The 16,611-nt window shown below is 42.2% G+C and overlaps 1 protein-coding gene across 1 annotated transcript in view; it reads left to right on the top strand.

Moving 5' to 3' along the window:
• The window catches only part of LOC143808064 (putative cation-transporting ATPase 13A4), a 536,127-nt gene that overhangs the window by 303,786 nt on the left and 215,730 nt on the right, over positions 1–16,611 (top strand). Inside the window, exons 13-14 of the mRNA XM_077290323.1 lie at positions 7,468–7,529; positions 16,338–16,485. Coding sequence (XP_077146438.1) covers positions 7,468–7,529; positions 16,338–16,485 — 210 coding nt within the window. The remainder of the gene's footprint in view (positions 1–7,467; positions 7,530–16,337; positions 16,486–16,611) is intronic.

Below are 16,611 nucleotides of genomic sequence, written 5' to 3'. Positions count from 1 at the left end.
TTTCATTTGGTTTATCTATTTTAGTGGCTCCTCGATGATAGTTGTTCTAGGTATCTATGCAATACTGTGCACAATTATAATATTACAAAGGATACAAAATAAACAATATATTGTATAGCTGGGGATTGGGTAGCTGGCTGACTTAGCCCTACTCTCCACAGAGAAGGCAGACATGATTTATTATTTAATCAGTGATTATATGATCCCAAATACACAAGCTACAGTTACAGGAGAAATCTGCAATAAAAATATTGTAGTAATATGTTCAAATGCCAAACAAAGATATGTGTGACCTTATTTGTGGCACTGTGCACAATCAGATAAAAAAAAACAACAAGCAAATAAATAAACAAAATAAAACTAATGAAATGTACCACTAATCCAAATCACTGTATATGGCCCTGCCTCCATTGACAAAATATTTCAAATACATAAAAATTATTTCTTTAGAAAATGCAATACAATGTTAAACATTTTTCAACAGTCTTTTGTGGTCATCAAAAAATAAAAAATGGGTTACTTGGTCATGTACAGGCATTCCTCATGTTGGGACCTACATATTTGTAATGAAGTTGAAACAGGGTTAGCAATAACAAAAAACCTAATACTCAATCGCATGACGACCTCTCCAGTCACCCTGCCAGCCACGGTCCAATCCTCGTCTTACTGCCGTAGCACGCTGCATATTAGTCTAACTGATTGTAAATAGGTTTTGGGCGTGGAAAACCCTTATTATGAAGTTGATATGGAATACGTGCTGCCCGACACTGTCTGCTTTATTGCAGCTGTGTATGTTTTAATCTGATACACTGTGATGTTTTAGCGAAAGCATACTTTCAAAAGCTATGTGTTTTGGATGACTAGTCCAAAGCCATTTCCTAAGGTTTTGTCTTTGCCCTGCTCCCCTACACTGACAAGTCTCTCCCCAGAGGTGTATCTAGATTTTCCAGCACGTGGGGCAAGAATTCAGTTTGCCCTCCACCAAGCAGTTTGAGTAGTTATGTGACCAATCATTCAAATGTAATTTGCACACATAAATTCACGTGTCTACTAACTGCTCTTCCTAATTCTTTCATTGGTCAGTGAAAAACTGAGAGAAGTAGGAAAAAAAGTTAGTTGCCGCATGACCGTAAGTATGAAAATCGCATATGATTGAAGTAGTCATGTGATAGATTCTGGACCTAGAAAGCAGACCTGAATCTTAACAGTAAGTTTATTACATGCCGTTAGGATTGGCATGTGCTTCATTTCATAATTAAAGGGCTTGTCCAGGTTTGATATAAAAGTCTGCAGTCATTCTTGGTGACATCAGGTTTCTGAATACTCACAGCGCATGCACACTTTTAGAATTCTCCCTTGCCAGTGGAAGAGTGGATGGTCATTGGGCATGTGAGCACAATTATGCAATTTGTATACTTCTGGCCACATAGACATGTCCGGCCTTGCTCAATTCATTTTCATTGAGCGAGGCCTTGCATGTGTACTTAGCATGTGACCGTATGTCTGCATATTACATACGTGTCGTTTCATGATTTCACCCTCTCACCACCAGTACCAAAGAATCTTGACAAGCGTGCACATCATGCTGTGGGAATTCAGAAATCTGCAGTCACGTAGAATGACTGTTGACTCATCACAAACTTGGACAACCCTTTTAATGCTCCTAGCATAAATAAAAATATAATATCCCTTAACTTGTCAGATGGCACAACACTTTATTAACATAGCCATGTATCACGTAATCTTACAAGTTATGTATTGTTACATGTCTACAGTATCAGAAACAAAAACAGCACAATAATTGATCACAAGAACCACCATTAGTACCTAAATACATCACTAGAACCCACATCAGTATAGAAACACAGCATCACAACCCTAATCAGTACAGAAATACATCACGAGAACCAACATCAGTACAGAAATTCATAATTAAAACCACCAGCAGTACAGGAATACATCTGTATAACCTCCATCAGTTCAGAAACACATCATGAAAACCCTCATCAGTACAGAAATAGATGACAAGAAACACCATCATTGCAGGAATACATCACTAAGACCACCATAACTACATGAATTCAGCATTAAAATCCCTATCAGTATATTCTTCATCAATTGTAATGTCAGGTCAGACCCGTGTACATTTGTAACAAATGAAGCTACAACTTCCAGTACGTTCATAGCAATGGTAAGGAGATACTTGGAGTTGTTGCTATCAGTCATAATCAGACTGAGGACCATACAGAAACCACAGTACTAATGAGAATTAGTCAGTACCACAAATAAATATTTGCATCCAGGTACCTTATAGATGATGTTGTCTCTGATTGAGGTCATTCTCTTTCTTTTCTTCATTTTGTCCAGCCCCCAAGATGACTTTCCACATCCAAGCTCATCTCTGCATACTTCCATCTTCTCCAGTCTTGTGTATCACAACCCTCGAAAGTCTCCTATCACCCCCCCCCATACTCTTTCTGGATTCATTCACCTTACTCCACATATTGTCGGTAGCCATCCGCTTTTGCTCCCAATAATGTGTCCACACCCATCCCTCATGTTTCATACTGTGTCTGCATACATTCCCCCAGTGCTCCCCATACTGTGTCCCCAACAATCCCATCCCTCATACCCCATATTTTCCTTGAATTTCTCAACTCTCACTTCCCATAATGTGTCCATGCCCATCCCCCTTCGCTCCCCCTACTATATCTGCACCCATCCCCCTCACTCCCCAGACTGTGTCCTCAAATTTACCCCTTCATTCCCCATACTATGTATGCACCCATTAGTCCCCCTTGCTCCCCATTCTGTGTTTGCACCTATCCCACCCCTTTGCTCCCCATACTGTGTCTGCACCCATCCGGGACTGGGATGGGAGATCTGCGGAACTTGACTTGTCATTCAAGAATAGTCATTTGAAACACATAGTCCTTTGCTGACTTTTCAAAGTATGTTAACTTTGAACTACCACAGTGTTTCGGAGAAAAAAAATACACAACTGCAATAATGTAGCCTATCTGATTCATGCTGCACAAACTAGAGACACCATAACAACTTCATGGAAAATATACCGATACAAAACTATTTAGATAATACAGTAGAATTACATATTATGGGCTGAATCAGGATTATAAGTAATATTGGGGTAATCACAAACTATCAATAAACAACACTACAGAAAAACACGATCACAAAGACACCCAAGCAAATTAGCGTTTTTAGAAAATTACAAAAAACTTTATTAAATATTCCAGGGTATTTGACAAAACAAGGGGGAAGCGGATTCAAGCCGCGTTGCACATGTGGGAAACACAAGGGTGCACATCCATGGATAGAGTAATGTGTATCCAAAAATATAATATACAAATACAGCCTAACTATATTATATGACAGACATCCAATCTCAACCAGATCAATCCATATCAAAATCATAATTAAATTGCATAGTTACCTGAGTAGGCTGTAAAGTTCAACACCCAAGGAGTGCACCCACCCCGACGCGCATTTCGGCATGATGGCCTTTTTCAAGGGGTGATGCGATAGAGGAAGTGTGGGTATTAAAATACCCCATCCACCAATCACCTCCAACAATATATTCATGTGACTACCTGCACCAATGCAATTATATTTGCATAAATTTGCTCCCTTCAACGTACACCCACTTAGCCTGCATCATGAGTCCGTGAGCAATTCATTGGTGCAGGTAATTACATGAAAATATTGTTGGAGGTGATTGGTGGATGGGATCTTTTAATACCCGCACTTCCTCTATCCCATCACCCCTTGAAAAAGGCCATCACACCGAAACGCGCGTCGGGGTGAGTGCACTCCGTGGGTGTTGAACTTTACAGCCTGCTCAGGTAATCATGCAATTTAATTGTGATTTTGAAATGGATTGATCTGGTTGAGATTGGTTGCCTGTCATATAGTATAGTTAGGCTGTATTTGGATATTATATTATATTTTTGGATACACATTACTCTATCCATTGATGTGCACCTTACGTTTCTCACATGTGCAACTCGGTTTGTTTTGTCAAATACCCTGGAATATTTAATAAAGTTTTTTGTAATTTTCTAAAAACGCTAATTTGCTTGGGTGTCTTTGTGATCGTGTTTTTCTGTAGTGTTGTTTACAAACAAGAGACAGCATGAATCCCATGTCAGGTTTTTTTAGTGATTGAAGAGGTATATATTTTCTAGGTGAAAATATGTTTCATTGCTGCTATACCTCATAAAAGTTATTTTATTGTCCATAATAGCTATGGTAAAGGTAGTTGAGATCCAGCATTGGAACTATTAAAAATCAACTTTATTGGATCAACATTAGCCCCTTTACCCCCAAGGGTGGTTTGCATGTTAGCGACCGGGCCAATTTTTGCAATTCTGACCACTGTCCTTTTATGAGGTTATAACTCTGGAATGCTTCAAATGATCACGGTGATTCTGACAGTGTTTTCTCAAGACATATTGTACTTTATGACAGTTGTAAAATTTCTTTGATTTTACTTGCATTTACTTGTGAAAAAAATGGAAATTTGGAGAAAATTTAAAAAACTTCGCATTTTTCCAACTTTGCATTTTCATGCCCTTAAATCACAGAGGTATTTTACATAAACTAATAATGAGTAACATTTTCCACATGTCTACTTTACATCAGCACAATTTTGGAACCAAAAATTATTTTCGTTAAGGAGTTATAATTGTTAAAATTTGACCAGCAATTTCTAATTTTTACTACACCTTATTTTTTGAGGGACCACATGACATTTGAAGTAACTTTGAGGGATCTATATGATAGGAAATATCAAAAAGTGACACCATTCTAAAAACTGCACCCCTCAAGGTGCTCAAAACCACATTCAAGAAGTTTATTAACCCTTCAGGTGCTTCACAGGAATTTTTGGAATGTTTAAAAAGAAATGAACATTTAGTTTTTTTTACACAAAAAAATTAATTCAGATACAATTTGTTTTATTTTACCAAGGGTAAAAAGAGAAATTGGACCACAAAAGTTGTTGTACTATTTATCCTGAGTACGCTGATACCCCATATATGGGGGTAAACCACTGTTTGGGCGCATAGCAGAGCTCGGAAGGGAAGGAGCGCCATTTGACTTTTTAGTGCAAAATTGGTTGTAATTGAGATAGGACGCCATGTCGCATTTGGAGAGCCTCTGATGTGGCTAAACAGTAGAAAACACCCACAAGTGACACCATTTTGGAAAGTAGACACCCTAAGGAACTTATCTAGATGTGTGGTAAGCACTTTGAACCCCCAAGTGCTTCACAGAAGTTTATAATGTAGAGCCGTAAAAATAAAAAAAATCATATTTGTTTCACAAAAATCATCTTTTCACCCCCAATTTTTATTTTCCCAAGGGTAACAGGAGAAATTGGACCCAAAAAGTTGTGTAATTTGTGCTGAGTACGCTGATACCCCATATGTGGGGGTAAACCACTGTTTGGGCGCACAGCAGAGCTCGGAAGGGAAGGAGCACTGTTTTACTTTTTCAACGCAGTATTAAATGGAATTGAGATCGGATGTCATGTTACGTTTGCAGAGAGATGTGCCTAAACAGTGGATACCCCCCAATTCTAACTCCAACCCTAACCCAACACACCCCTAACCCTAATCTCAACCATAACCCTAATTCCAACCCTAACAATTACCCCAACAACACTCCTAACCTGAACACACCCCTAACCCTAATCCTAACCTCAACCATAAATCTAACCACACCCCTAACCCTGACACACCTCTAACCCAACTGTGAACATAATCCAAACCCTAACCTCAACTGTAGCCCCAACCCTAGCCCTAACTTTAGCCCCAACCCTAACCCTAGCCCTAACCCTAGCCCTAACCCTAACGGGAAAATGGAAATAAATACATTTTTTATTCTATTATTTTTCCCTAAATAAGTGGGTGATAAAGGGCGGTTTGATTTACTATTTTATAGCAGGTTTTTATAGCGGATTTTTGCTTGGCAGCTGTCATACACAAAAAGATGCTTTGTATTTAAAAAAATAGTTTTTGTATCACCACATTTTGAGAGCTATTATTTTTCCATATTTTGGTACACAGAGTCATGTGAGGTCTTGTTTTTTGCCGGACGAGTTGACGTTTTTATTGGTACAATTTTCTACAATTTTCGGGCACATTACATTTTTTGATCGCTTTTTATTCTGATTTTTGTTAGGCACAATGAACAAAAAACAGCAATTCCTGAATTTCTTTTTGGGGGGGAGCGTTTATACCGTTCCGTGTTTGGTAAAATTGATAAAGCAGTTTTAAAATTTGGGTCAGTACGATCACAGCCATACGTCATTTATATCTTTTTTTTTGTCTTGGCGCTTTTATACAATAAAAACTATTTTAAATAAAAAATAATTGTTTTTGCATCATTTTATTCTGAGAGCTATAGCCTTACTTTTTTGCTGATGGTGCTGTATGGCAGCTCGTTTTTTGCTGGACAATATGGTGTTTTCAGCGGTGTCATGGTTATTTATGTCCATCTTTTTGATCACGTGTTATTCCACTTATTGTACAGCGGTATGATGATAAAGCATTGTTTTTTGCCTGGGTTTTTTTACGGTGTTCTCTGAAGGGGTTAACTAGTGGGATAGGTCGGGTCGTTACGGATGTGGTGATACTAAATATGTGTACTTTTATGGTTTGTTTGTTTTTTTATTTACATAAAGAAATGTATTTATTAGAATACTATTTTTTTTCCTTTTTTTAGGATTTTTTTTAAAGATTTTAACACAGTGTTTTTTTTTTGTTTTGTTTTTTACTTAGTCCCAGGGTGGGGCATCACTATATATTGTCAGATCGCAGCTGATCACATATGACGTACTATCCTGTCGATGGTCATACGGGCCCGGGTCACCTCGACGGGATAGTACTTTGGATGTCAGAAAGGGGTTTAAAAAACAATAAAACACGCCATGGGGAGAACATGAAACACCTGATGGATTTCGGACAGTGATATCCTTAGTCATAGGTTTTTCTATGACTAAAGACATCATTGACCGAAACGAGTCAGGTGTTTCATGTTCCCCATGATGTGTTTTATTTTGCACTCTTTATCCAATAAACTTTTGAATTTTAATAATTCCGGTCCTGAATCTCAACTATTTTTACACTGTTTGCTTACTCGGGATGCCTACATTTTGGACAATGTTGAATCCATGGACTTTTTGCTATATTTGGGGATCTGATGGTGCTTTTTTCCCTTTCGATTGCTCAATAGTTACAGTGATAGCAGATCCAAGGCAGATCTTGGCCATTTTACCACAGGATCTTATGGTGATCTATCAATAGCTCGGTAGAATCTATAGTTCCAGATGCTGTGTCCGAAATAAGGATGCTAAATTATGCCTGTATTACTTCTCTGAAAGTGGCCTTGGAGTCAAGATGTTTACTGCATTTGCATAAAATGTTTCAATTAATTTCTATATAGACTGGCACTTTGACAGAAGACATCTTGGATTTGTATGGTGTTCTTCCTTGTGAGAAAAGATGGTAAGTTTTAGGCAGTATAACAACTGTAAGTGTTTGTCTGCCAGGAGTGAAAGCTCAATCAGTGGCCAAGGCAAACAGTCAATCATTTAATAGCAAAGCTAATTTTTCTAATCCATAAATTGTATTCTCCTTCTTTAAAGGAAAACTGTCAGTAGGATTGTGCACAGTAACCTATAGACAGTGTCAGGTCAGCGCCATTATACTGATTAAAATGATACCTTGGTTGATAAAATCCATCTTGTAGTTGTTGTTTAATCTTTATTTTCAGTTTTGAGTTAATGATATGCTCATGCTCCGGGGCGACCTGTGTGGGGAGAGAGGTCTTTATGTGGTGCTCTGATTAGGTATTCATCATTATGGCTCCCTCAGTGACTTGCCCCCTAGTTTACATAATGATTATATGTACAGTACATATTGAAAAAAAAACACCCTTCTGCAGGTAGGCGTCAGCCAAGAGCTGCACCTGAGCTGCAGCATAATCTCTTATGTACATAATTAATATGTTTGAGGTTCTCCTTATATTTAAAAAAAAAAATCCATTTGAAAATGGTGCCCAAAAGCCAATAGCTGCTATTGTGCAGGTGCCGCGATGCCATCTTGGAGGAGGATTTTTTTTCCCTTCTCTATCAAGATGATGCCGCCGGCGCCTGCACAATAGCAGCTATTGGCGATTTGATATTTTCAAATGGATTCTTTTGGAATATCAGGAAAACCTCAAACATATTGTCTGCATTACACTTTTTTTTTCAATATGTATTGTGACGTAGCGATCACTAAGACAGTTGGGGTACACCCGCTTGGTGTCAATATTTAAACAAACAGCAACCATTTCTCAATTACATAAGTCCATGCCTGGTTTTTTACTCCTCCATAAACCACGGTAGGCCATGTGAACATCACAGAACCAACATATAGTCCATGTCAGTTGTGGTTGCATTCGCACAGTCCAATACCTGAGGCCTGTCAGTTCACAATTATCCTAGGCTCTGAGTTACCTGCTTAACAGATTCTCCGGTGTTCCAGCCTGGTTTCACATAGGTCCTGTAAGTAGTCCAAACCCTCATTGCTTCCTGGACTTTCAGAAGCTCCAGCCAGCTCCAGTCTCAAAGATGACCATCTTTCTCAATGTGGTGCAACCAGGAAACATAAAGGACCTTTCTGACCTCACAGGAACACACCCCTGGGAGATATGTGGTTAACCAGTTCAGCGCATCACTTTCTGGTTAACCCTTAAATCCAGCTCTTTACTAATATACAGGTTTGTGGGACAATAAGACCCAGCAACCTGTCATGGATTCAGATCGCAGCAGACCTCTGTCTGTGCGATACATACTTTTCTGTCAGTATACAACTAGTCACTGAAGGAACAGTGAGCTGTTAGCAGTCTTCATTAAGAATAGCTAAGCAGAGCACCACATGAAGACCCCCCCACAGGCCGCCTTGAAGCACGGGCATTGTTATGATTCTGGTGGTAAGAACACATGAACTGACCTGATAGGTAAACCAAAAAATAGGACAAGCTCTGGGGATGTGGGAACTTTACTGACCGCAATACTGATCCTATGAACACACACTATAGGCAGCCGTGGAGCGTTCCTAACTCGGCCTAGACGCCTCTGCACAGCCTGAGAAACTAGCTACCCCTAGAGAGAAACAAAGCCTCACTTGCCTCAGTGAAATTTTCCCCAAAGTGAGAGCAGCCCCCACAAATAATGACGGTGAGTTAAGAGGAAAACACAAACATAGAAATGAAAATAGGTTTTAGCAAATGAGGCCCGCTAATAACTAAATAGTCAGAGGATAGCAAGGAATCTGTGCGGTTAGTATAAAATACTACAAAAATTATCCACGCAGAGAATACAAAAAGACCCCCACACCGACTCACGATGTGAGGGGCGCAACGCCGCAACCCAGAGCTTCCAGCTAGCAATCAAATAGCATATAAGCAAGCTGGACTGAACTCATCATATACTGAGAAACATTTTCAAATAGCAATGAGCAAAAATAGACGAGCATGAACTTAGCTTCTCCACGAGGAGACAGGTCACAAGGGAAGTCCCAGAGAGATCTGAACCAGTACTGAATACAACGACAGCAGGCAACAAGTAACGGTCCAGGTGGAGTTAAATAGGCAGCAAGCCTAGCAGGAAACGAGGCAGCTGGAGTCCAGCTACAGACCAGCCACCAGAGGGAGCCCAAGAACAGAACTCACAAAGTACCACTCATGACCACAGGAGGGAGCCCGAGAATGGAATTCACAACAGTACCCCCCCCCTTGAGGAGGGGTCACCGAACCCTCACCAGAGCCCCCAGGCCGATCAGGACGAGCCAAATGAAAGGCACAAACCAAATCGGCAGCATGGACATCAGAGGCAACAACCCAGGAATTATCCTCCTGACCATAGCCCTTCCATTTAACCAAGTACTGAAGCTTCCTTCTCGAAATACGAGAATCCAGGATCTTCTCTGCCACATACTCCAATTCTCCCTCGACCAACACCGGAGCAGGAGGATCAACAGAAGGAACCACAGGCACCACATACCTCTGCAACAATGACCAATGGAACACATTATGAATGGCAAAAGATGCTGGGAGGTCCAAACGAAATGACACAGGATTGAGGATTTCTGAAATCTTATAAGGACCGATGAAACGAGGTTTAAACTTAGGAGTAGTGTTGAGCGATACCGTCCGATACTTGAAAGTATCGGTATCGGAAAGTATCGGCCGATACCGGCAAAGTATCGGATCTAATCTGATACCGATACCCGATACCAATACAAGTCAATGGGACTCAAGTATCGGATGGTATCCCTGATGGTTCCCAGGGTCTGAAGGAGAGGAAACTCTCCTTCAGGCCCTGGGATCCATATTCATGTGTAAAATAAAGAATTAAAATAAAAAATATTGCTATACTCACCTCTCCGACGCAGCCTGGACCTCACCGAGGGAACCGGCAGCGTTCTTTGCTTAAAATGTGCGCGTTTACTGCCTTCCGTGACGTCACGGCTTGTGATTGGTCGCGTGCCACCCATGTGGCCGTGACGCGACTAATCACAGCAAGCCGTGACGTAATTTTCAGGTCCTGAATGTCTAATTCTAGGCATTCAGGATTTGAAAATTACATTCCGGCTTGTGATTGGTCGCGTCGCGGTCACATGGGCGACGCGACCAATCACAAGCCGTGACGTCACGGGAGGCAGGAAACGCGCGCATTTTAAAATTACGTCACGGCTTGTGATTGGTTGCGTGCCGCCCATGTGACTGCGACGCGACCAATCACAGCAAGCCGTGACGTAATTTTCAGGTCCTGAATGCAGAATTAGGCATTCAGGACCTGAAATTACGTCACGGCTTGCTGTGATTGGTCGCGTCGCGGTCACATGGGCGGCACGCAACCAATCACAAGCCGTGACGTAATTTTAAAATGCGCGCGTTTCCTGCCTCCCGTGACGTCACGGCTTGTGATTGGTCGCGTCGCCCATGTGACCGCGACGCGACCAATCACAAGCCGTAACGTAATTTTCAAATCCTGAATGCCTAGAATTAGGCATTCAGGACCTGAAAATTACGTCACGGCTTGCTGTGATTGGTCGCGTCGCGGCCACATGGGCGACACGCGACCAATCACAAGCCGTGACATCACGGAAGGCAGTAAACGCGCGCATTTTAAGCAAAGAATGCTGCCGGTTCCCTCGGTGAGGTCCAGGCTGCGTCGGAGAGGTGAGTATAGCAATATTTTTTATTTTAATTCTTTATTTTACACATTAATGTTGTTTCGATACCGATACCACAAAAGTATCGGATCTCGGTATCGGAATTCCGATACCCGCAAGTATCGGCCGATACCCGATACTTGCGGTATCGGAATGCTCAACACTACTTAGGAGAGGAAACCTTCATAGGAACGTAACGAGATGACAACCATACCAAATCCCCCACACGAAGTCGGGGACCCACACAGCGACGGCGATTATCAAAGCGCTGAGCCTTCTCCTGTGACAACGTCAAATTGTCCACTACATGGTTCCAAATCTGCTGCAACCTATCCACCCCAGGACAGTCAGAAGGCTCAACCTGACCTGAGGAAAAACGAGGATGAAAACCAGAATTACAAAAAAAAGGCGAAACCAAAGTAGCAGAACTAGCCCGATTATTGAGGGCGAACTCAGCCAATGGCAAAAAAGTCACCCAATCATCCTGATCAGCAGAAACAAAACATCTCAGATAAGCTTCCAAGGTCTGATTAGTTCGTTCAGTTTGGCCATTTGTCTGAGGATGGAAGGGCGAAGAAAAAGACAAATCAATGCCCATCTTAGCACAAAAGGACCACCAAAATCAGGACACAAACTGGGATCCTCTGTCAGACACAATGTTCTCCGGAATACCATGCAAACGAACCACATTCTGAAAAAACAGCGGAACCAAATCAGAGGAGGAGGGCAACTTAGGCAAGGGCACCAAATGGACAATTTTAGAAAAACGATCACAAACCACCCAGATGACAGACATCCTCTGAGAGACTGGAAGATCCAAAATAAAATCCATGGAAATATGCGTCTAAGGCCTCTTCGGGACAGGCAAAGGCAAAAGCAATCCACTGGCACGAGAACAGCAAGGCTTGGCCCGAGCACAAATCCCACAGGACTGCACAAAGGAACGCACATCCCGCGACAAGGAAGGCCACCAAAAGGATCTGGCCACCAGATCCCTGGTAGCAAAAATCCCAGGATGACCCGCCAACACCGAAGAATGAACCTCGAAAATAACTCTACTGGTCCATCTATCTGGGACAAACAGTCTCTCCGGTGGACAACGGTCAGGTCTATCGGCCTGAAATTCCTGCAGCACCCGCCGCAAATCAGGGGAGATGGCAGACAAAATCACCCCCTCTCTGAGGATACCAGCCGGCTCAGAAACTCCCGGAGAGTCAGGCACAAAACTCCTAGAAAGGGCATCAGCCTTCACATTCTTTGAGCCCGGAAGGTACGAAACCACGAAATCAAAACGGGAGAAAAAAAGCGACCAACGAGCTTGTCTAGGATTTAACCGCTTGGCAGACTCGAGATAAATCAAATTCTTGTGATCCGTCAAGACCACCACGCGATGCTTGGCTCCCTCAAGCCAATGTCGCCACTCCTCGAATGCCCACTTCATTGCCAACAACTCCCGATTACCAACATCATAATTCCGCTCGGCAGGCGAAAACTTTCTAGAAAAGAAAGCACATGGTCTCATCACCGAGCCATCAGAGCTTCTCTGTGACAAGACAGCCCCTGCTCCAATCTCAGAAGCATCAACCTCGACCTGAAAGGGAAGAGAGACATCAGGCTGACGCAAGACAGGAGCCGAAGAAAACCGACGTTTCAGCTCCTGAAAGACCTCAACGGCTGCAGAAGACCAATTCGTCACATCAGCACCCTTCCTAGTCAAATCCGTCAAAGGTTTAACCACACTAGAAAAATTAGTGATGAAGCGACGGTAAAAATTAGCAAAGCCCAAGAACTTCTGAAGACTCTTCACCGATGTAGGTTGAGTCCAGTCATAGATGGCCTGGACTTTAACTGGATCCATCTCGATAGTAGAAGGGGAAAAAATGAAGCCCAAAAAGGAAACCTTCTGGACTCCAAAGAGACATTTAGAGCCCTTCACAAACAAGGCATTGGCACGCAGGACCTGAAACACCATCCTGACCTGCTTCACATGAGACTCCCAATCATCAGAAAAGACCAAAATATCATCCAGGTACACAATCATAAATCTATCCAGATACTCTCGGAAGATGTCGTGCATGAAGGACTGAAACACGGAAGGGGCATTAGAAAGACCAAAAGGCGTCACCAAGTACTCAAAATGACCTTTGGGCGTATTAAATGCTGTTTTCCATTCATCGCCCTGCTTTATACGCACAAGATTATAAGCTCCTCGAAGATCTATCTTGGTGAACCAACTAGCCCCCCTAATCCGAGCAAACAGATCGGACAGCAGAGGCAAAGGGTACTGAAATTTGACCGTGATTTTATTTAGAAGGCGATAATCTATACAGGGTCTCAGAGAACCATCCTTCTTGGCCACAAAAAAGAACCCTGCACCCAAAGGAGACGAGGACGGACGAATATGCCCTTTCTCCAAAGACTCCTTTATATAAGTCCGCATAGCGGTATGTTCTGGTACAGATAAATTAAAAAGTCGACCCTTAGGGAACTTACTACCAGAAATCAAATTTATAGCACAATCACAATCCCTATGAGGAGGTAGGGCACTGGATTTGGGCTCATCAAATACATCCTGGTAATCCGACAAAAATTCAGGGACTTCAGAAGGAGTAGAAGAAGCAATTGACACCAAAGGAACATCTCCATATACCCCTTGACAACCCCAACTTGACACAGACATTGCTTTCCAATCCAGGACGGGATTATGAACCTGCAGCCATGGCAGACCCAACACGACAACATCATGCAAATTATGTAACACCAGAAAGCGAATAACCTCCTGATGTGCAGGAGTCATGCACATAGTCACTTGAGTCCAGTACTGAGGCTTATTCTTGGCTAATGGCGTAGCATCAATTCCCTTTAGTGGAATAGGGAATTGCAATGGCTCCAAGATAAAACCACAGCGCCTGGCAAATGACAAATCCATCAAATTCAGGGCAGCGCCTGAATCCACAAAAGCCATAACAGAGTAGGATGACAGAGAGCAAATCAAAGTAACAGACAAAATGAATTTAGGCTGTACAGTACCAATGGTGACAGACTTAGCGAATCTTTTTGTGCGCTTAGAACAGTCAGAGATAACATGAGTGGAGTCACCACAGTAAAAGCACAACCCATTCTGATGTCTGTGATTTTGCCGTTCAATTCTGGTCAGAATCCTGTCACATTGCATAGACTCAGGCTTCTGTTCAGAAAACACCGCCAGATGGTGCACAGGTTTGCGCTCCCGCAAACGCCGGTCAATCTGAATGGCCAAAGACATTGACTCATTCAGACCCGCAGGCGTGGGGAACCCCACCATAACATCCTTAAGGGCTTCAGAAAGACCCTTTCTGAAAATCGCTGCCAGGGCACACTCATTCCACTGAGTGAGCACAGACCACTTCCTAAACTTCTGACACTAAACCTCTGCTTCATCCTGACCCTGAGAGAGAGCCAGCAAAATCTTTTCTGCCTGGTCCACTAGATTAGGTTCCCCATAAAGCAATCCAAGCGCCAGAAAAAACGCATCCACATTTAGCAATGCAGGATCTCCTGGCGCCAGGGAGAATGCCCAATCTTGAGGGTCACCACGTAACAAAGAAATAATAATTTTAACTTGCTGAGCAGGGTCACCAGAGGAACGAGGTCTCAGAGAAAGAAACAATTTGCAATTATTTTTGAAATTCAAAAACCTAGACCTATCTCCAGAGAACAGCTCAGGAATTGGTATTTTAGGTTCTGACATAGGACTGTGAATTACATAATCCTGAATGCTTTGTATCCTTGTAGCGAGCTGATCCACACCAGAGGACAGACCTTGAATGTCCATATCTGCAGCTGAGTCCTGAACCACCCAGAGATTAAGGGGAGGAGAGAGTCTATACACACTGCAGAGGAAAAAAAAAACCTCAGAGCTTCTCTTATCCCTCTTTTGCGATGCATTAACAATTTACTGGCCTGCTGTACTGTTATGGTTCTGGTGGTAAGAACACATGAACTGACCTGATAGGTAAACCAAAAAATAGGACAAGCTCTGGGGATGTGGGAACTTTACTGACCGCAATCCTGATCCTATCAACACACACTATAGGCAGCCGTGGAGCGTTCCTAACTCAGCCTAGACGCCTCTGCACAGCCTGAGAAACTAGCTACCCCTAGAGAGAAACAAAGCCTCACTTGCCTCAGAGAAATTTTCCCCAAAGTGAGAGCAGCTCCCACAAATAATGACGGTGAGTTAAGAGGAAAACACAAACATAGAAATGAAAATAGGTTTTAGCAAATGAGGCCCGCTAATAACTAAATAGTCAGAGGATAGCAAGGAATCTGTGCGGTCAGTATAAAATACTACAAAAATTATCCACACAGAGAATACAAAAAGACCCCCACACCAACTCACGATGTGAGGGGCGCAACTCCGCACCCCAGAGCTTCCAGTTAGCAATCAAATAGCATATAAGCAAGCTGGACTGAACTCATCATATACTGAGAAACATTTTCAAATAGCAATGAGCAAAAATAGACTAGCATGAACTTAGCTTCTCCACGAGGAGACAGGTCACAAGGGAAGTCCCAGAGAGATCTGAACCAGTACTGAATGCAACGACAGCAGGCAACAAGTAAAGGTCCAGGTGGAGTTAAATAGGTAGCAAGCCTAGCAGGAAACGAGGCAGCTGGAGTCCAGCTACAGACCAGCCGTAACACTCAAAGCCACCAGAGGGAGCCCAAGAACAGAACTCACAAAGTACCACTCATGACCACAGGAGGGAGCCCGAGAACGGAATTCACAACAGGGCATATCATTACTCAAAACTGAAGCTAAAGATAAATCAACAGCAACAAGACATATTTCATCAACTAAGGTATCATTTTCATCAGTATACTAGTGCCTACCTGACACTGTCTGTATGTTCCTGTACATAATCCTGCTGACAGGCTCCCTTTAAGCCAGCCCTAGGGGACCCCTTATTCTGCCTAACCCTTGCTCTCCCTATGGTGTCTGCAGTGTTTACAATTTTTTAATACACTCATGTCTTTTTTTCTCAAAAATCTTAAACTTAAAATGAATATTAATTAAACTATGTTATGTGCTTCAACATACATTTTTAGTTTTCAGGATATTAAATTTTTCACTTCTGATAATCTATGCTGGTGTCCAATGCTTCAAGCAATGACAAGTTGTCACTCAATTATCACATTGGATGGGAAATTACTAGGAGATCCATTGGACTTGAAGATGTTTGATGGAACAGGTTGGGTAAGCTACATGTTTAAAAAAGTTTATATTTTATTATAAGAATATACCATTCTGCTATGTTATTATACACCCATCTGCAACTCAAATTCCCCAAAATTTGTTTTCTTTACATCTTACACAGGTAAG

This window comes from Ranitomeya variabilis, chromosome 2 (genome assembly GCF_051348905.1).
Source record: "Ranitomeya variabilis isolate aRanVar5 chromosome 2, aRanVar5.hap1, whole genome shotgun sequence".
Lineage (NCBI taxonomy): Eukaryota > Metazoa > Chordata > Amphibia > Anura > Dendrobatidae > Ranitomeya > Ranitomeya variabilis.
Note: the sequence above shows the minus strand (reverse complement) of the source record. Positions and strands in the feature narration are given on the sequence as shown.